The 19,270-nt window shown below is 33.9% G+C and overlaps 1 protein-coding gene across 6 annotated transcripts in view; it reads right to left on the bottom strand.

Moving 5' to 3' along the window:
• The window catches only part of LOC111423805 (multiple PDZ domain protein-like), a 96,942-nt gene that overhangs the window by 27,588 nt on the left and 50,084 nt on the right, over positions 1 to 19,270 (bottom strand). For all 6 annotated transcript variants that reach the window (XM_071197162.1, XM_071197164.1, XM_071197165.1 and 3 more), the window contains exons 18-19: positions 6,538 to 6,734; positions 2,630 to 2,724 (exon numbers count right to left, since the gene is read on the bottom strand). In XM_071197162.1, coding sequence (XP_071053263.1) covers positions 2,630 to 2,724; positions 6,538 to 6,734 — 292 coding nt within the window. The remainder of the gene's footprint in view (positions 1 to 2,629; positions 2,725 to 6,537; positions 6,735 to 19,270) is intronic.

The raw sequence follows: 19,270 nt of genomic DNA, 5'->3' as shown, positions 1-19,270 counted from the left end.
CATCGTGGACTAATGCAACTTTATCTTATTGTTAGTAAATTAGGGTTAGATCCTGTCGTGCCTGTAAAGATCCTGTAGATCCTGTAAAGATTTGGAATATTAGTTCTTTTATTGTCGCTTCTTGTGAACATTTTTATTAATTCCACATGGCTTCTTTATTCGCTTTGGACAGTCTAGGATTCGTTACAGTGTTTAGAATTACTTAGGAATACATTTAAATTGTTCCTAATATTCATATCTTCTATGTGAACCTAAAAAATTTTAGTTCATTTACGGTATAATTGATATTACAAAAGAAAATTAACCTTACTGAACATTCCTTCGCGGTATATTTGGCAGTTGAAAAGAAAACTAACCTAACCCAGCCAAAACCCATATCTAAATAGTAGTGTCAATGAGGATGAAGATAATACAATCTTGAAGGAGCAATCTCTATGCACTCTTAAATGCAGTATTAATCTGGATCATATTGTCGAATCTGTGATTCCCCTATTAGTTCAAGCATTTCACAAGATTTTAGATACAGTAGGAAAGTAAAATATTTTAATGTCGATGTTGTTGGCTTATAAGTTGTAAGTTATAATTTGTTTTGCCTTCAAATTTTCGCTGATATAGAACGATCGCTCCAGCATTCATCACCTCGACTAATTCCACATGGCTTCTTAAGGCGGGAGATATATTCGATTTGGACAGCCTAGGTTTCGTTAAAGTGGTTAGAATTACTTGGGAATATATTTAAGTTGTTCCTAACATTCATATCTTTTATGTGAACCTAAAGAATTTTAATTTCTTCACGGTATAATTGACATACAAAAGATAACTAACCTTGCTCCTTAGAATAACTAACCCCTACCTAAGATTTCTTAGCTATAATGTTAAAATAATATAAAGTTACATGAGTTTCAAACAATAAAAACTATTTTTTTTCAATTTCCATTGAGTTACCGGCTAGTCTACAATTCCAGGACCATACAATAAACCTTCCGTTACTTCATAGAATGAACTTTACATCCGCAAGTGTTCTTTTCGTGCTTTCTGAGCTTCTATGGACTGATTGACTGACTGGAGCAATTCCTTACATCGCTCTTGCCAAATAATTCAGTGTTTATCCATTTTATCGGCATATATTTTGGCTTGCTTGCCAAAAACAATATTCAATGAATTCATTATTACTAAAATGGCTCCTTCATTAAACAGGCTAGCCGCAATAAGTAAAAATTTCGACTATTTTCAAGTCGGAATGTAAGTGCTTGGGGATCAATCGCCAAACCGTCGAGTAGAATTCTGAGTATGATCTCTCAAACATCTGACTAGCAAATTATCTCGAGATAGATCTTTATAAGTTGCCAGTACATGTTTTTGATAACTGGATGAAATGGTAAAGGATGCTTCACTAAATGATCCGATCCAGTTGTTTTAGCTTTTTGTCACTCGCACCAATTCTCAGCTCCTAGCGGACCCTACTGATGTCGTTATCGCTATATTTCTGCGAATAGCCAGGCCATAATATGTAGTTAGTTTTCTTATTAGAGCATCTGTCAATTTTTCTTTCCCTCCAAGATTGTGTGCGTTTCTAAAGTTTCAGAGTTAAGACTCATTAGAGAAAGTTGAGAACTTTTTCCAACATCATGTTTAAGAACTTTTTTATGAAAAGATTTGTTTTAACGCTACATTATCAAGCAAGATTATATCACAAAAAAGAATGCACTATCTCACTTAGACAGATTCTGTCATCACTTTTATTCAATAAGGTGAGAAAACGCAAGGATGTAATTAGTAAAATAATTGCTGTTATTAATACATTTACTCTTATCTAGAACAAGGTGTTACTACTTAATAAAGTGCTTATTAATTGCCTGGATCAATTTCAATTAATATTGGTTAGAGATAAATTTAATAACAAATTCAAATAATATGCGTCATTAGTTTTGCATTCACCATAAGTATTGGAAGGCGAAACAAAACTTGCTAATATTTACTTGCTCATTTGAGTTAGTCATCAATATTTGGCAAGTTTTTGAACAAGGTACTAATATTTGAATAATGCATCAAACTATAAGAGGGATTATTTATAATATCATTGAATTAATTAATTAAATTAATGATAGAATTTACAATAGAATATAAGATCTATTAAAATTTGAATGTAAATAGGTTTCTGTTGATAAATAGATGTTCTAAACACCTTAACCTTAATTAAAGCAGTTTGTTTGGAAGCATCGTATTCATTAATTCTAAATCAACATCATTAGACCGGTTTACACAACTTCGTACACTAATTAAGGTGATAAAGGTTTACCGTTATGTGGATGTTATCAACGAGCCGACGTGGGTATAAAAATAAAATTAACCCACTTTAATTGGCCCCATTGGTTTTTCAGTTTCGTTATCGCCAACTAATTAAATTTTTTTAAAAAATCCTAATATTTAAATACAAAATACATGAATACATGAATAATAACGATGTTCGTGTACCTACTATTTCGACTTTATCTAATCTAAAAACCACTTATCGAGAATAAATACGATCTCGATATTCGATCTTACTCATTCGTCTTTTTACATTTTTCCCATCGCGACAGAAAAGAAAAAAAAATTGAATAGAAAAATATCTTCTTGGGGTACTTACCTGAGAATGATCACCTTGAAAATCGGTCCGGATAAGCTTTTTATGATCGCGGAGGCGTTCAGGTGGCATCTTCCGTGAAGCACCACCCCATTTACCTTTTTATAAAAATGGAAAAAAAAATGGATTAGTAAACTAACCTGAATGTAAATAGACGTTTGATGGATTTTCGCCTATTGAGACGCATCCCGGTATTTACACCGCGTTCCGCCACAGTGCAACACGTGTATAAACGCGCCTTCACCCAAATGAAAAAAAATTACACAAACCGGCGGCGTTCGTGCGTAACGAGAAATGCGAATCAACTCGCGGCTAATACGAGTGTTCTACTATCGCGTCGTGTTGTTACGTTATCGATTACGGAAATTCGCGGTTTTTATAACATTATTTATAAAGTTTGACGAGCTACATCAAATAGGACATGAAAAGTATCGTTTCGAAACTAAACTGAACCCATGGTGTTCGCGGTCTCTTTCTCGACCGGTAGTAATTGAGATGGGCGCAATTATTCTAGAGGTTAACATTGAGAAAATTGCTTTCTTCGCACGTGGGTGTCGCTCCGGCAGCAAAATTACGACTGTTTGTCCTACTTGCTACTATAGTTTATCCGCTTACCAGGTTTATTAATAGAAGGAACCATTATAAAAAAAGGGTTCAAATAAAACTTTTTAACACATCATATATTCAATATAACAAAACATTTAGAAGGTCACAATTTTATTTTTTGATCAGATTTTGGTTGATACGATAAAGCAACAATGAACATTAAAAGTACGTATATTCGTCTTGCATGATTGGAATGAAATTATATAGTAAATCGAAAAACAGAGGTGCAAGACATCTTTCACTCATACAATTATTGTGGTAGTGCGTAGTCTCAAAATACATTATTGAACAGAATTGGTGGCCCAAACAATTCGCATCGAAATTAACAAAGAAGAAAGAGTACTTAATGTCATAGTCGATGTCAGAACAACATGGAATTCACCTTTTCATATGTTCCACATTTGTTAAATTGACACCTATGATAAAGTACATAGTCTTTGACAAAGTTAATACTACGAATATGATTAAACTTTAATTAAGCTCCAATCCCTAGAAGACGCAATTAACATTTTATAACCTCTGAACGAACTAACAAAAGACCTATGTAGCGAAAAGGTTGTTAGTGTTAGTAAAATAACTCCAGCAGTAAGTTGCACAATCGAAGAGGTACAGAAATTTGAATCCTAGTTCTGGAACTAGACAATAAATGAAAGAAATTGTATTGAAGGAGTTTACAAAAAGATTTTCAAACATTGAGAACACACAACATTTTTTCACTTTATTGGCACTTGCTGCCACATTAAAGTATTTGAACATAATTAATTCTGGCGATGTCCACATCCGATTCAAGTGACACCAATGAATCCACCTTTGATTGTAAGGTTCATTACAAAACCTTAGCTCTTGAATGAATGATGATAGATAAAGAGGAAAGTAGCAGTGATGAACTCTCTTAATATCTCCACATATTTGTCAGAAACCTTGCTGGAAATCAAAAACTTGGTCAAAAGTACTTAGGAACATGCGCCACATCTGCGTAATGTAGTCAAATTGTTTAAAAGAATCGTTGGTCCAAACGACCAACAACGAAATCAACAAACGGAAGCAGAAATTCCAGAAGAAAAAGTATTTAATGTCAACCTCTATGTCAGAACAACATGAAATTCAACCTTACATATGCTCCGACTTTTGTTAAATTGACACCTGTGATAAACAACATCGTATTTAACAACGTGAATACCTCGGAGATGATCGCTTCATTCGATCCCTAAAAGATGCAATTATCATTTTACAACCTCTGGACGTACTAATAAAAGAGCTATATAGCGAAAAAGTTGTTAGTAAAATAACTCCAGCAGTAAGCTGCACAAACGAAGAGGTATAGAAACTTGAATTCTAGTACTGGAACTGGACAATAAATGAAAGAAGGTATATTGAAGGAGTTTAGAAAAAGATTTTCAAACATTGATTTTGACATGTTGCCACAATTCTGCATCCTAGCTTTAAAAATGTTCACTTTATTGACATTTGCTGCCACATTAAAGTATTTGCATATATTTAATTCTAGAATCCACCTTTCATCTTTGGGCTCATCACAAAATCTTCATACATGATTCATGGCTCATGAAAATGCATGAATGAAGATAGATAAAGAGAAAAGTAGCAATGACTAAATAACTCTCTCAATATCTCCACACAGTCGTCAGAAACCTTGTTGGAAATCAAAAACTAGGTCAAAAGTATTTAGGAACATGCGCCACATCTGCTCTAAGTGCAAGACTTCTCTCAAAGATTGGAGCCACTATATCAAAAGCTCGAAACAGACTTAACTTTAAAAAACTTTCCAAAATTGCTATTATTAAATTGTTTGTTTAATTTGTAAATGTTAACAAAGAAACCTATATTTTATTGTCATAATGATAAACATATTGTATAGTACCTTAGGGTTTTGTTTTTGTTATTTTACTATGTTTAGGGTACTCTACTTATGGCAAAAGTTTTATCAAATGAAAATGCTACCACCACTCACTTATGTGTTAAATAATAGATTTCCTTTAGTTCAGTAGTTTTGTAGTTCTGAACCTTTCTGTACATACGTATTCTATACAATATGTATGACCGGAAAGGTTCAGAACTGTTCGGAACTACAAACTTTACAACCAAACCAGGCCTAATGGTTAATTCAATGCAGACCACATATATTAATTAAAAAAATAAAAGTTAAATGAAGTTAAACTAATTTAACTAGAGATTACGGGATTTTTTAATAACAGATCCACTTAGTAAAGGTGCTTTTTACAACCTTCTCCACATTTTATTTTATTGAATAGATAATTTCATTTCTTATTATATTTATTTTATTTTATTTATTTTTTATTTCACCGTTATTATTTAACACGTTATTACGCCGCTCATTATGTGACCTACTATCTATTCAAACATTTCTACTATTACAAAAGATTGTGTTCCATAAATCGATTTATCGATTTTGGTTTATCTAAGGTAATTAATACCGACATTGTTTTGCCCCCAATGAATAACGAGATCTCCTCAGGATACAACGACAATGTCATCGGAAATTAAGTTATACGATGTGGAAATGAGGCTTTGTACAAAGTTACTAGTGAGTAACATGTTTTGGTTATATTAAGCTTATTAAGAGTTAGCTATACATCTAATGAGACGATTTTAGTATTTAATACGAATTATAGTAAAACCTCGAGATAATTGATCAATATGTATAATAGATATAATGAAAATTTTTTAATTTCCACTTTAAAGACTCTGAAAAAGCACTAAGCTTTTTAGTTCTAGGTCTAGTGTTAGTTCAATGAAAAATATACAATCTAACGCTGAATAGCAACTAAAACTAGAACTAACACTAGCATTAGAACTAACATTTAGCCGTCTTAACAGACGTGCGGCTAAACTCGACTGTTTCTAGTTCTAAGTCTAATGAGACTTGTAGTTTTAATTATTATTCAGTGCTAAATTATTGTATTGATCCAAAACTAGAGCAACACTAGATCTAGAACAAGAAACATTCAGGTTAAAACAAAATAGTACACTACGATAATTTTTTTCCGTTGTTTTTAGTTTTGTACGAACGATTTCGGGTGCGGAAAACCGGGGAAAAGAGTTAATCCGGCGTTTTAGCAACGGTTTGATGTACGGCGATGTGGGCGAATTTTTTTTTTATATGCGAAGATAAATCTTTCATTTCGCTCCTAAAGTAAATATCTGCACCGTTCGCTTTGTTCTCTGCGCTTTAAGCTTCGAATAATATTCGTTACACTTTTTATTAGTAAATATATTATAAATATTTTATGTTAAAAACCCGATCTTATTTATTTTTTTAAACTCACCTCAAGAATTTCATCCCCAACTTGAATACCCCCCGTACGATAAGCTGCCCCCGTTGGATTGATACCACACACAAAGACGGCCATACAATTTCTATCTTTATGTCCAGCTAGGCTCAATCCCAATCCTTGACCTCCCCTTTCCAATTGTACCATTAAAATCGAGTGGCCGAGGCTCGCATATTTCTTCTTCACTTTATCTGAAAATAGAAATAAAATGAAAAATTTTTCTGATTCAATTATTGTTTAGTTCAATAAAGAAGAGGTTATTCGATAATCATGTAATTAGAGTCCCTGGTGGTGCAACCTTTACAGTATAACGGGTCGGGAAAGTTAAACCCTCTTGCGGCGAATATCTCCGTTCGCTATAATAAAGTGCAAGGTAACGTTGATTAATCGCACTTGATATGCGCCATTGTCGTAAGAAAAGAGCCACGTTTCCACGTACCATGACGTAATTAAATCTCTCTCGAATTACGTCCGCAACGCGAACGAGGTGAACAGGGGTCGATTCGAACTTTTTTAATTAAAGTTTCCGGTGTTGTTCGATGCTTTTGCATGACAATTTACACCGAACTCGAGTTGATTTCAATTTTTTTTCAATACAAAACTTTCAAATGAATAAAACTGAAACTGTTTTTGTTTTTTCTTTTTTTTTTACCAATATCACTTTTACACTCAAAACATTATAAGACTTTGTTGAAATAAGATTGTCAACTTTAACTAATACGAAATTAAAGCTAATGGAACTGTAGAGTAACCCGAGATGGTCTCAAAACTAGCGCACAATTTAATTAAGGTTTCTTCGTAAGTCTTAACTCACTCTGTTGGTGAAATCGATATGCGAAAGCTTATGGGGTTGGCACTTACGATATAGTAGAGGCACATTTATCATCGTTTTGAGAGGTTGAAGACGTAAAAAGCGTCCCGATTTTTTTCCCTCTCACGTCTAAACAACGGCCTCTGTAAGTGAAAAATGAATAGACGTCGTCTTATCTTTTCATTTTTTCCTTCACGCGCGACTACATCAACTTTCAGTTCTCTTTTAACGCTTTTCTTGTTGTTTAATTATGCGATGTTTGTAAGCTTCGAGGATTTAATTATTTTAAACGGTGGAAATCCAACGACGGAGAATTCTTTTTTCGGTAAAAGGGAATATTAAGGGGGCTTACTTGAGAACCTTTTCCTTTTTCGTGCCATACTTTATTTAATCCTTGCGACCGGGACAAAGGACCCTAGAATACACAGAGAATTTGTTTCCTTTTTGGTTTTCAGGGTAACTTTAGATTGTCTTTTTATCCTACAACTGAAACCTTTTTCTATTAGGAAAAGGAAACTTTTTCTATTAAACGTTTCTCTTCGAGAAATTTTCTGAAAAGTTTTAACAAATAACTAAAGGTTATTTAGGCCGTTTCGCTTCGACGTTTATTGAATTGTACAGCTGCTCGGGGTTTTGTTTGGCGGTAATTCTAAAGGACGATAAATCAAGGACGAAAAAAAAAAACAAAACGAATCCGATTGATTTAGGTTGAATTCGACAAAGGTCAGCAACGAAAGACTCTAGTTTCTCATTAGAAGACTCGACTTTTATTTCGAACCAACGAATTTTAAATGTTGTTTTAAAAAAAGAAGTTAATTTAAAAAAAAAGAGGGGAAAAAAGGAAAATAAACTGATAAAGTCACCCGTAATCGTGGGTGGATGAAAAACGTCCTTTTATATCTTACTCGGGAGCAGGAATATTAAAAATTATGGTCGATTCAAGGTGGGTTAAGTTGTCGGGATTTTTCATGGACTTTTGGGTTACGGAAGCTTTTTGCTTGATGACAACACGCAAAGCTCTCAACACGGGTACGTCGGAAGTCGTAAAAGTAAAAGGAGCAAGCTTATAATAGATTGTAAAACCTTTTTTTTTTCTTGAAGAATTTTTAAAAATATATTTAGGTAATACATAGATGTAGAGATGTGTTTTAAAAGTATTTTTAAAAGTCAAACATCATATTTCGACCTCCTCGATTTGCTTTGACACATCATTCTAACATATATTATACAATAATATTATATATGTTATACGCAAAAACTTTTGAATATATAAATTTGAGCTAGTAAAAATGCGAAAGTTTTTAGAGTGGTGTTTTATTTCAGATGCAAAATTGGTAAATTTTAGGATACGTTGTCGGGTGCTTTGATTACATCACGAAAAGATTATTATTGATCTTAATACAATATGTAAAGCAGCAATATTTATGCCAAATGTCTAAGAAACCTAGAATACCTAGAACATTAAAATATAATCATTAAGTATTAGTACAAAATAAGCTGTCACATCGTTCGTTTCGAATTGCAAACTCTATTGGATGCCCTACACAAGCTCTTCTTAGTTGTACATTCTTCATATAACTATATTTTTGATGGCCTTGTTCTCCAAATAGAGATAAACATTAATTGGTACATCTGCTGATGAGATAACCAGCCTTTGGCTTCCGCTACTATCCGCTTCCAGTCCTTTCTAGTTTCATCGACCGTCTTCCAATTCTTGATCGTCAGAATTTTTGCCAACGTCCTCCATCCTACCACTTTCCTTGGGCATTCTTATAATGTATCCAGCACACCTTAGTCTTTGCAATTTGATTCGCTATACAATAGAGAAAGCGAGAGCCGTATTTGTCAAAAAGGCATCAGCTTTTAGGACCCAATCCCTTACGTTAACTGCAACAATTAGGTTCCTTCGTTTTACGTCTTTTCTGTCTTGATGTATTGAGTAGAATTATGGACTTTAAAGAAAGCAACTACCAAAAAATTGACAGCTGTTGAAATGTGGCTTTATCGCAGAATCTTAAGAATTTCATAGCTAGAACATGTATCTAAAGAAGAAGTCCGTGGCAGAATGAAGAAAGACATCGAATTAACTACAATAAAAGCTTGCAATCTCGAATACTTCGGTTATCTCGTTACAAAACATATTGCAGAGTAAGATTCCTGGGAAACGTGGTCTGGGCCGACGGAGAAATTTATGGATCAAGAATTTTTCAACCACAATAACAGGACTATTCCGTGTAGCAGTAAACGAGGTTGTGGTAACTAGAATAATCGCCAACATCCGAACCGGATAAGCACTATAGAAGAAGGAGTATGATTTTGTCATCGACCTTAAGCTGATGGCATTCTGCACGGATTTCTGATTTAAACCCTTGTTGTTAGTCTGTTAATAAAATACATTCACTTCTTTTGTTATTATGATAATAATAGATGCAAAAAATTAAATTATAAAAATTTCGGTAGGTTCAATTTGCAAGAAAGTTTTCTATATAAAGTATTTGTTACTTTTAAAGACTCTATATAAAAAAGGAACGCACCTAATTGTAGCTAATTGCTCCTAAGGGAAGGTGATGTTCACTAAAATTACTTCAAATGGGTTTCCTCCGTATTGCGGTGTGTATTTATGACCTTTCTGTAGTAAAGGAAGGAAATATCGTAAATTACTGGTAACGTTCACTGGGAATTAATTGATATTTACAGCTTCGTTTTGCACAGGCTGCGGAAATTGGGTTCGCATAAACAAAACAGCGGGTTGAGTATTCCGGTTGGGTATAATTTATTTATCAAATATAAACTTTTAAATAAAACTTCTTCGTTACCATTAATCCTGTAGAGACCCTCCACTTCATGGCAATATTGCACGTATCGTAATCTCGGTTTTTACTCATCAATCATACTTTAAAAACGATGAAGAGACTCTTATAAAAGATTTCGCGATGGAATATAAGATGCAAATTTTATTTTTGAATTAATTTTTAGTATTTTGGTGCATTTTTTTGGGATGTATTGTGCAATGTTTGTTGAATTGGAAGTTTGTCATTTGCAGATTGTACGAGCATAAATATGTCGCGTCCAGCCATCTGGATCGGGCGTTAATCCTCGTAACGGTGAAGTGAATGCGCCATTGTCCAAGTCCACTAATTGGAAACTCTATCGCGAACTAGTCAATGGGCCAGTCAATTTTATTGAGTCGTTAAATAATGGACACCTGATTCAGTTATTTTTTGAGTGCCATAAAAATGCCACAAAATTTATTTCAACCCCATTTAAAAAAAATTCACGTTGAAACTTATTATTTAAAAAAAAAACGTACGAAAATAGATATCTGATTTAACTTTCCGGTTTTTGAAGTGTAGGAGTGAAAATATCGGATACGATTCAAATTTTTACTCCTCGTTTCGTCCCAATTTCGCGCTTCGTTACAGCCGGTATCATTTTACCCTCAACTTTTCAAAATAGGATATTTGAATATAGCTATCGTTGCGATTGCGTGATGGGCCGTCAATTTCGATTCGTGGAACGAATAAATTTTACAACGACGCCGCTATAAAGCAATGCGAAAAGGGAAAATATATTGCGGGGATTCCATGAACCCGGGAGTTGGTTGTCTGAGAGAGTCCGGTGCCTCAGAAAGCTTCCCATATCATTGGACCGATGTTGAAATATACATATCCAATATCTAGAGCTTCGGATTTAAGCCGAATCTCAAAGTCCGCGTTATTATACTTTGAATATCAAGAAGTGAAAAGAAGGAAGTACGGGTGTTTTTATGCCTTTTCAATATGTAGGTGACAGTAGAACAGTAAAACCTAGATATAATGGATTAATACGAGGAAGGGAGTGTTTTATGAGAAAAATTATTAATTTTAAAGCACACAAATTCGAACAGCTATCCACACCGTTGCATTCTTTATTAATTAATTAGTTCTACTTTTAGTTGAATGAAAAATATACAACAATAATGCTGAATAATAACTAAAACTAGAACTAATACTAGTATTAGAACTAACACTAGAAATATTCGCGTTTAGCCTTGTGTCTCTTAAGACGGCTAAGCCTGAATGTTGCTAGGTCTAGTGTTAGTTTTAGTTCAATAAAAATATACAACAATCTAGCGCTGAATAATAAGTGAAACTAGAACTAACACTAGACCTAGAACTAACATTAGACCTAGAACTAGAATCATTCGGGTTTAGCTGTCTTAAAAGACGTAGGGCTAAATCCGAATGTTTCTAGTTCTTGGTTTAGTGTTAGTTCTACATTTCGTTATTCTATCTTTTCGTATGCACAACTCGGGGAATACCCAAAGTTTATCTATGAACATGGAATAACCCCAGTTAGATTCTATCTTTGAGGGCTAACATTTATATTTAAATATACTGACTTATGACGAGGTTCGTTATAAAATTAAAATAAATTAAAATCATCAAAAATGTGATAAAAAATAAATTTGAGATTAATTCAGTTAAAAGAGAAAGCGTAATCAACTTTATATAATCGATTATTAACTGTTATCCTTTGGTGAACTCACCTGCTCCCATTTTACCATTAATTACTCCTTCGTCCCCTTTTTCAGCTTATTTTTTTTGTTCAGCTTAGTAACGCTTCTGCGAAGAACCTCGAGTAATTAACCGCTTCATAATTAATAACCCCATCAAATTTAATAGAGAATGACGCGCTCGCCCAAGGGGTTTTATTAATTCAGAAACCAGCCAAGTTCTACCTCTTTTGAAGATAGAGTCATTTGAATTATTAGTATGTTTGTTATTGACTTTTCAGTTGAAATGTATGCAAAGTGAGCAATTCAACATTTCAATTTGTCTTTAATTAAAGTAATAATTAAATCGGCGAAAAAGATTTAAATAAATATTCTGATGTGTTGATTTCAAGTTTAATAAATGCGTTTTAAAACGATCGGATTTATATGGAATTCTTTTTAGGTGATAAATTTTTAGATAAAATCTCACCACAAAAAAATGTTTATTTAAATATCGAAATGTCGTGTTGAGCCCGGCGCGAATTTACGGATTTACCAGTCATGTTTAATTTAGGACAAAGTAAAATTTATTCCGTATTCAGAGGAGAAACTTCGAAATGGTGAAATCGCGTAAGTTTATCACGAGTACGCGTTCAGCACTTTCAGTCCATTTAATAGTTGATTTTGTGGATTTGGGGGAATATTTATTTAACAATTCGAATCCTTTCTTTAGAATTGACAAAATTTTATTAAACTCACCAAGTTCATATTCAGTTTCCTGATCCTCCGCTATAGTTTCCATTGTCCCATACTTGTAGTGGGGAGAAATAGTGTCACTACCGCTGCTTCCGGTGGAGGACGGTACCGGAAACCGGTCTTACGTTCGCCTGTAAACCGCACTTTCCGCACATCTCGTTCCCGTACTGCACTAAAATTGCGTAATCATCGCCCACTGTCATTAAGAGCAAATGAGAATTACCCCGCAATTTCCGTTTTAGTAAGGATCCCGCTATTTTCTCCTCTTTGTTTCGTCACTCTCGTAAAATATCGCGTTTTGGTCTGTCGTCAATATACCGGAACGGATGCGACAAACGACCCTTTTTGTTTTTATAACCTCGTCTCTTTCAAATGTAGCCGTAAAATCGCGACAGATGACGCCAAATATCGCTTTTCGTAGCTTTCCATCTAACCTTTGTCTTCAATGAAAAAAAAAGAACTCGCTAACGTATACCCGAAAAAGATTGTTAATGAACGACTAGATCGTTAAATGTGTGCGAAAGTAACAGTTTATGTGATTTTCGTGATAATGATGATTAATTCGTCCCTCGTTTTGAGAGACGAATGGTTATCATCGATTACTCAATAAAACGGATCCAGTCATAATCGGTTTGGTTGTAAATTAGTAAATTATCACGAAATAGACATTTTTGATGGATTAATTGATAAAGTTAATATTAGTTTCGTATTTATTATTAGTATTTTGATGAAAACTTCGCTAATTAGTCAAATTTTCTCAACCGTGTAACGTTTGCTCTTTTGACGTATTGTCCAGTTGAGCTGTGGCCTACAGCAGATGCGAAAATAGAGAGTGAGAGCAATTAACTCTGTTCACTGGCTTATGAAATAGATTCTGCATGGTTGATTTGATACTGATATTGGGACGTGATGGCTTACGAGAGAGGAAACGTTTATAATTTGTTGAACATTTTGGAGACCTAGATTATAAATAATTACTATTATTTAAAAAAAAATAAGAACCTTTAAATTTTTTTGAAAAATTAAAATAAATTTAAAAATTTGTTTAGTAAAGTATTGATGAAGGAGCCAGAACATTTCATTTTTTATATCTATTTGATTTCTTAATTTTTTCAGGAAAATTTTAACTATATCTCATACAAGTGAAGATGCCAGAGTTCTAAGTTAGTTCCAATTGAATACGATTATTTTCTTATTTCCGACAAAACGTTTATAGGTAATTACTAGTGATGGAACGGACAGTGATTTTGCGAAAAGCCGGATACCGGATTTAAAAAAATGGCCGGATAGACCGGATACCGGATAGTTGCCGATAGTATCCGTTCCACCACTAGTAATTACTATATCGATTAAGAAATTCAATGAGCATACTAGAATTAATCATGTAGTATTCATTTCTATTTTGGAACATCTCTACTGTTAAGATATCATCAGTTAATCATAATATACAGGGTGATTCATTAGCTCTATGACAAACTTTGGCAGATGAAAGGTGATGCGATTCTAAGGAAAAAATGTTATATGAATATGGGTCCGATTCATTTTGGTTAAAGAGTTATAAGCCTTTGAAAATTTTACACAGTTTAATAGGCAAATGAAAATGTAACATAAAAAATAAGTTTAAAAATTACAAAAATTGTTCGAAATGTCCGCCTTCAGCTTGAATGCACGCTTCACATCGACGAAGTAAAGATTCGCAATAATCGTAACAATAATTATGAAACACAAATACAGAGTTGGCTGTGATAACAAAACTGAGTTCTTTATGTCAAACATTTCAATTTACTCTATTCTGTGTGTTTCAAAGTTTATAATTGTCAGAGTTTTGATCGAAAACGAAAATGCATGTATTTACGACTGAAGAATATGCAGATATTATTTTTGTATACGGGCTTTGTAACGGAAACGCTTGGCAAGCAGCAAGAGAATACCTTCGTAGGTTTCCAAATAGACATCAACCTGCCCATACAGTGTTTAGTGCATCATTTCGCAGACTGAGAGAAACAGGTAACCCCGCTCCACTACATTCCGTTCGTCCCTATGATGTGAATGTACAAAATGAAGAACGTGTTATTGATTTAGTACTTGACGACCCTTCAATTAGTACTCGGCATATAGCGAGCATGTTACAAATATCCCAAAGTTTTGTATGGCGTGTATTGAATCGAGAAATGTTACATCCGTTTCATCGCCAAAATGTTCAAGCATTACATCCTGGAGATACTAAGCAACGCTTAGCATTTTGCCTCTGGATTATTCAGCAACATGCTCAAAATAACAACTTCATTTCCCAAGTTCTGTGGTCTGATGAAGCGTGTTTCACTAGGGACGGCATAAATAATTATCATAACGAACATGTGTGGTCCTTGCAACATCCACATGCAATTAGACCAGGAAGATTTCAGCAACGGTTTAGTGTAAACGTTTAGGGTGGCATTTTTAACAATTCTTTGCTACCTGTATGGGTGATAAATGAACGCTTAAATGCAAATATGTACAGAAATTTCTTGGGACATAACCTTTTCGATTTTATCGACGACGTACCACTTAACATCGTTCAAAATATGTGGTATCAGCACGATGGTGCACCACCACATAGAGGAAGAGAAGTCGTTACATGAACATTTTCCAAACAAATGGATTGGCAATGGAGGTCCAGTAGTCTGGCCACCACGATGCCCAGATCTAAATCCGCTGGATTATTATTTCTGGGGACACATGAAGCAGCTTGTGTACCATGTAGAAATTACTACCCGTCAGCAACTACTGGACAGAATTCAAGATGCAGCTAATAGCATACGGAATGATCCAAATATCATACGTCGTGTGATAGAATCTTTACTTCGTCGATGTGAGGCGTGTATTCAAGCTGAAGGCGGACATTTCGAACAATTTTTGTAATTTTTAAACTTATTTTTTATGTTACATTTTCATTTGCCTATTAAACTGTGTAAAATTTTCAAAGGCTTGTAACTCTTTAACCAAAATGAATCGGACCCATATTCATACAACATTTTTTCCTTAGAATCGCATCACTTTTCATCTGCCAAAGTTTGTCATAGAGCTAATGAATCATCCTGTATATACTAATTCAAATAAGAAAAGCATAAATGTAAAAGATTTCAACAGTTCGACTTAGGATCGGATTTATAAAACTGCAATCATGGGATAATTAGGAGGTTAGCGTACGTTTACTCAGGCATAGAATTGACACATTTCACCAAAAAATATTGAAACGACTGATGCTCAAAATTCCGAGTCTGTCAAAAATAGTTTCAGAAATGATTAGCGCGGATTAAATCACAAAATCTATCGTTAAAAAATTATTTAAAATCTTAATTTCCTAAAGATGTAAATACTCCTAAATAGGTAACCAGAGCCGTATAAAATTTGGGATAACCTATTTTAGGCTACGAAAATTTCAGACTTGACATTCGTCATTTACAATTTTTTTGATATTGTATACCTTATAACTACTTTTGATATAATTGTACGGCATATCTAGATGAGATATTTCCTAGACAATGAATTTGTAGACAAGGTAGTATTAAACGGTGTCCTGGTTCCACGGATTTCAATTTCGATGTCTATTTTTATTGGGGATATTTGAACAGTTAAGCAAACTAAATCTGGAAGCCTTGCAGAGTTAAGGCAACGAATTATCGATAAATCATGATTAATTTTCGGAGAATCATGGAGGAATGTATTAGACACATTCTACCATCAATTAGGGTACTGTCAAATTAACAACGAAGCAAATTTTGAACACTTAATTAAGTAGGGATAATCTATTTTAGCAGTTTAGTTGTTTAAATTCGTACGCTAGAATTTAGTTGAACTACATTAAAAAGTTACCAATATAAGTTTTCAATTTCAATAAATACATTTAATTTTTTAATTTTAGTTGTATCAAGCTTTATCATATTGCGCAAGAATTAAATTGAAAATTATCATAGAACTTCCATGAAAAAAACATCATCAAAATTATTCGCAGATAGATTCTAGATAGATTATAGATATAGATTAAAAACCTAAATTGAAATTATTTCTAGTAATGCTATATTATTTTGTTAAATATTACATTCAACAACAATCTGTAAATTATTTTGGTGGAGGAGCCGGGTTTAATTTAATTATAATAAACACTTAAGTAAAGTTTGATCAAGATCTCATTAGTTCACACTAGGTTGAAGACGTCAGAGTTACGAGCAAGTGGGATGGTTGAAGTGGTGGCACTGACAATGAAAAAGGGCAGCTCTTGTCATCACCAGCAACAACTACCAGTCAGGTTTTTGTGATACCTTGTTAGAACTGTCCCCAACCGTGTTCCCTAAGAACACGCTTCAGCGCACCACTTAAATCACAACAAGGAAAAACAAAACGGTATTTCTAATAATAATAATTTGATGATTCAAACTTCTTTCATTTTTCTTTCTGATTTATTCGAATAAAAATTGAAAAGACGATTTTGAATGATTTAAAGGAAAATCGTGTACTTTAAAGAGAAAGGAGCTTTTGTTTCCCGGTGGCTGTTAATTAAAGCTCTCTTGGGTAAACAGAACAGAGCTTCGATATTAACGGCTCGGTTCGAAGCCGCGGGCGTCGAGCTGTATTAAGAAAGTGCACCAGAGTCTCGCTTAATTTGTTTTCGAAGCAAACAGACAGAGAGAACTCAGGCAAACGGAATTAACGCGGATCTAGAAGTTCTCGAACTGCCACCGCATGTCCAAATATAATTTACATCAAAATTACTTACAATTTTAATCAACTTTCAAATCCTTTACACGATTAAAAGTAATAATACAAAAATAATTTTATAAAAATTCTACAGAGTGCAGTTTATTATCACACAACTCGATACGAAAATAAAACGGAAATGAGGTTTGCTTACACGACCATTCTAGTGGTAAAATTATACTGATGTCTTTGCGAATTGTTCGAACCATCCCTTTAAATGTACTGGCATCGCGTTGTTTGCTGATGTAAGCCGTTCCATTTCGCGAAGCATAACGATTTCGGTACATTACTAAAAGCATGTAGCTTTGTACACAATACACAAAAAAAAACGATCAAAAGTTTTGCTCTTTTCTACGCTTCAAAATAAAACTTTTTTAAATTTGTCGTTAAAACATTTATAATAAGGGTTTAAACCTTGACACGAAGACGAGAAATAAAATGAGAAACCAAGATAATAAAAACGCAATGTTCCGAATAAAGTTTTCCGGTTTCCGGGGCGCACACGTCCAGGTTTTCCTCGGAGGCACTAAAACCGCATCCTTACAGCCTGCAATTGATATATGAGTACCGCTCTGGTTTGTAGTTTTTTTTAATGCTCGTAAAGAGCGTCGTGATGTTACTGGAACCTTACAAAGCCCTTCTTGCTCAATGTATGTGGGTTTTGTTAACTTTTTAGAGCTCTGTCGGTATCTCTCTGTATAGAGTAAAGAACGCAAAAGATTCTCGTCGAAGTTTGTTACAAAAAAGAAACTTTATGAATTCAAAGGAATTCTTTGAAATATATATTTCTATTGAGGCTGCATTTATTTTTTATTTTAAAACCGAAAGAAATATATCGTTCGTGGTTTAGATGAGTTAATTACGTCGGGGATGCAATTTACAGAGGGAGTTACAAAGTGAAAGAGATGCCTTATTTATGATGCAGATTTTAAATTTCGAAAATTTACTCCTTGGGGAGTAAAATCCTTCCAACAAAAGCAAATTTTAGTGTCACTCGAATAATGTGATCTTCCCGTTTTTAACTCAATTAATCCGAGGTATTTCCGGAAGAATGAGGAATTTTCAATTTTCCGCTCGTTATTCAAATTTGGGACAACCAACGGCGTTTCACAGGCACGCTAGTATGAGTTCTAATCAATTGGGCAAACATCCGGGGAAGAGGATAGCGCGAAAAGGTTTTAACTTTTCCGATAATCAGGGAAATGGTCTCAGTAAACGAGCAAATATTAGCGCAAGTTTGGAGTTTACCTTTTTATTTAGCAAATACGCCCAAACGGGTTTCGATTAATTTAAACGTACCGTGTACTCGGTCATAAAACACCTATAATCCAATTAAACTGTATTTCGCTTACGTTACTTAACGATCGATTTTGTTGAATTAAAACTTTCAAGTAACTTCAGAAATGCCGTCCACTCGTTTCCTATTTAGAATGAATCCACCATTGTGTCGCATTCATTAACACGTGAAACGAGTTAACTTGAAAACTCTTTACGTAAACATTTATGGAAATTGTCTGATTACTACGAATAGTACTTTTGTTAATGTAAATTTTTACAGGATTATTCAAATAATATTGTTTCAACCGTTTTAATAAATACCATTTAAAATTCAAAATGATTTATCTACCTATTTCACAAATTTTGGCGTGGAACACTTTGGTCGTCCCGTCATCCCAATAATGTATTGTCCGCAAATAAAACAACAAATCAGGATTGTTCTTGCATTCAAAACTTCTGCTGCTGCTAGCCATTATCAACAAAACTTTTACAACATTTTGCTATTTTCTTAAACAAAAGATCACTGAGGTGTCTCAAGAAGAACTAAATATTATGACAATATATTCTCCTTTTATACCAAAAAATATTTGAAAAAAAGACTGTTTAGCAGAACAATGGCAAAAAATGAAATTTTGCACGATTGTCGTAAATTAACGATATCTCCGGTAAAA

This window comes from Onthophagus taurus, chromosome 7, assembly GCF_036711975.1.
Source record: "Onthophagus taurus isolate NC chromosome 7, IU_Otau_3.0, whole genome shotgun sequence".
NCBI classification, from domain to species: Eukaryota; Metazoa; Arthropoda; class Insecta; order Coleoptera; family Scarabaeidae; genus Onthophagus; species Onthophagus taurus.
This window is presented reverse-complemented; position numbering and strand designations above follow the sequence as displayed.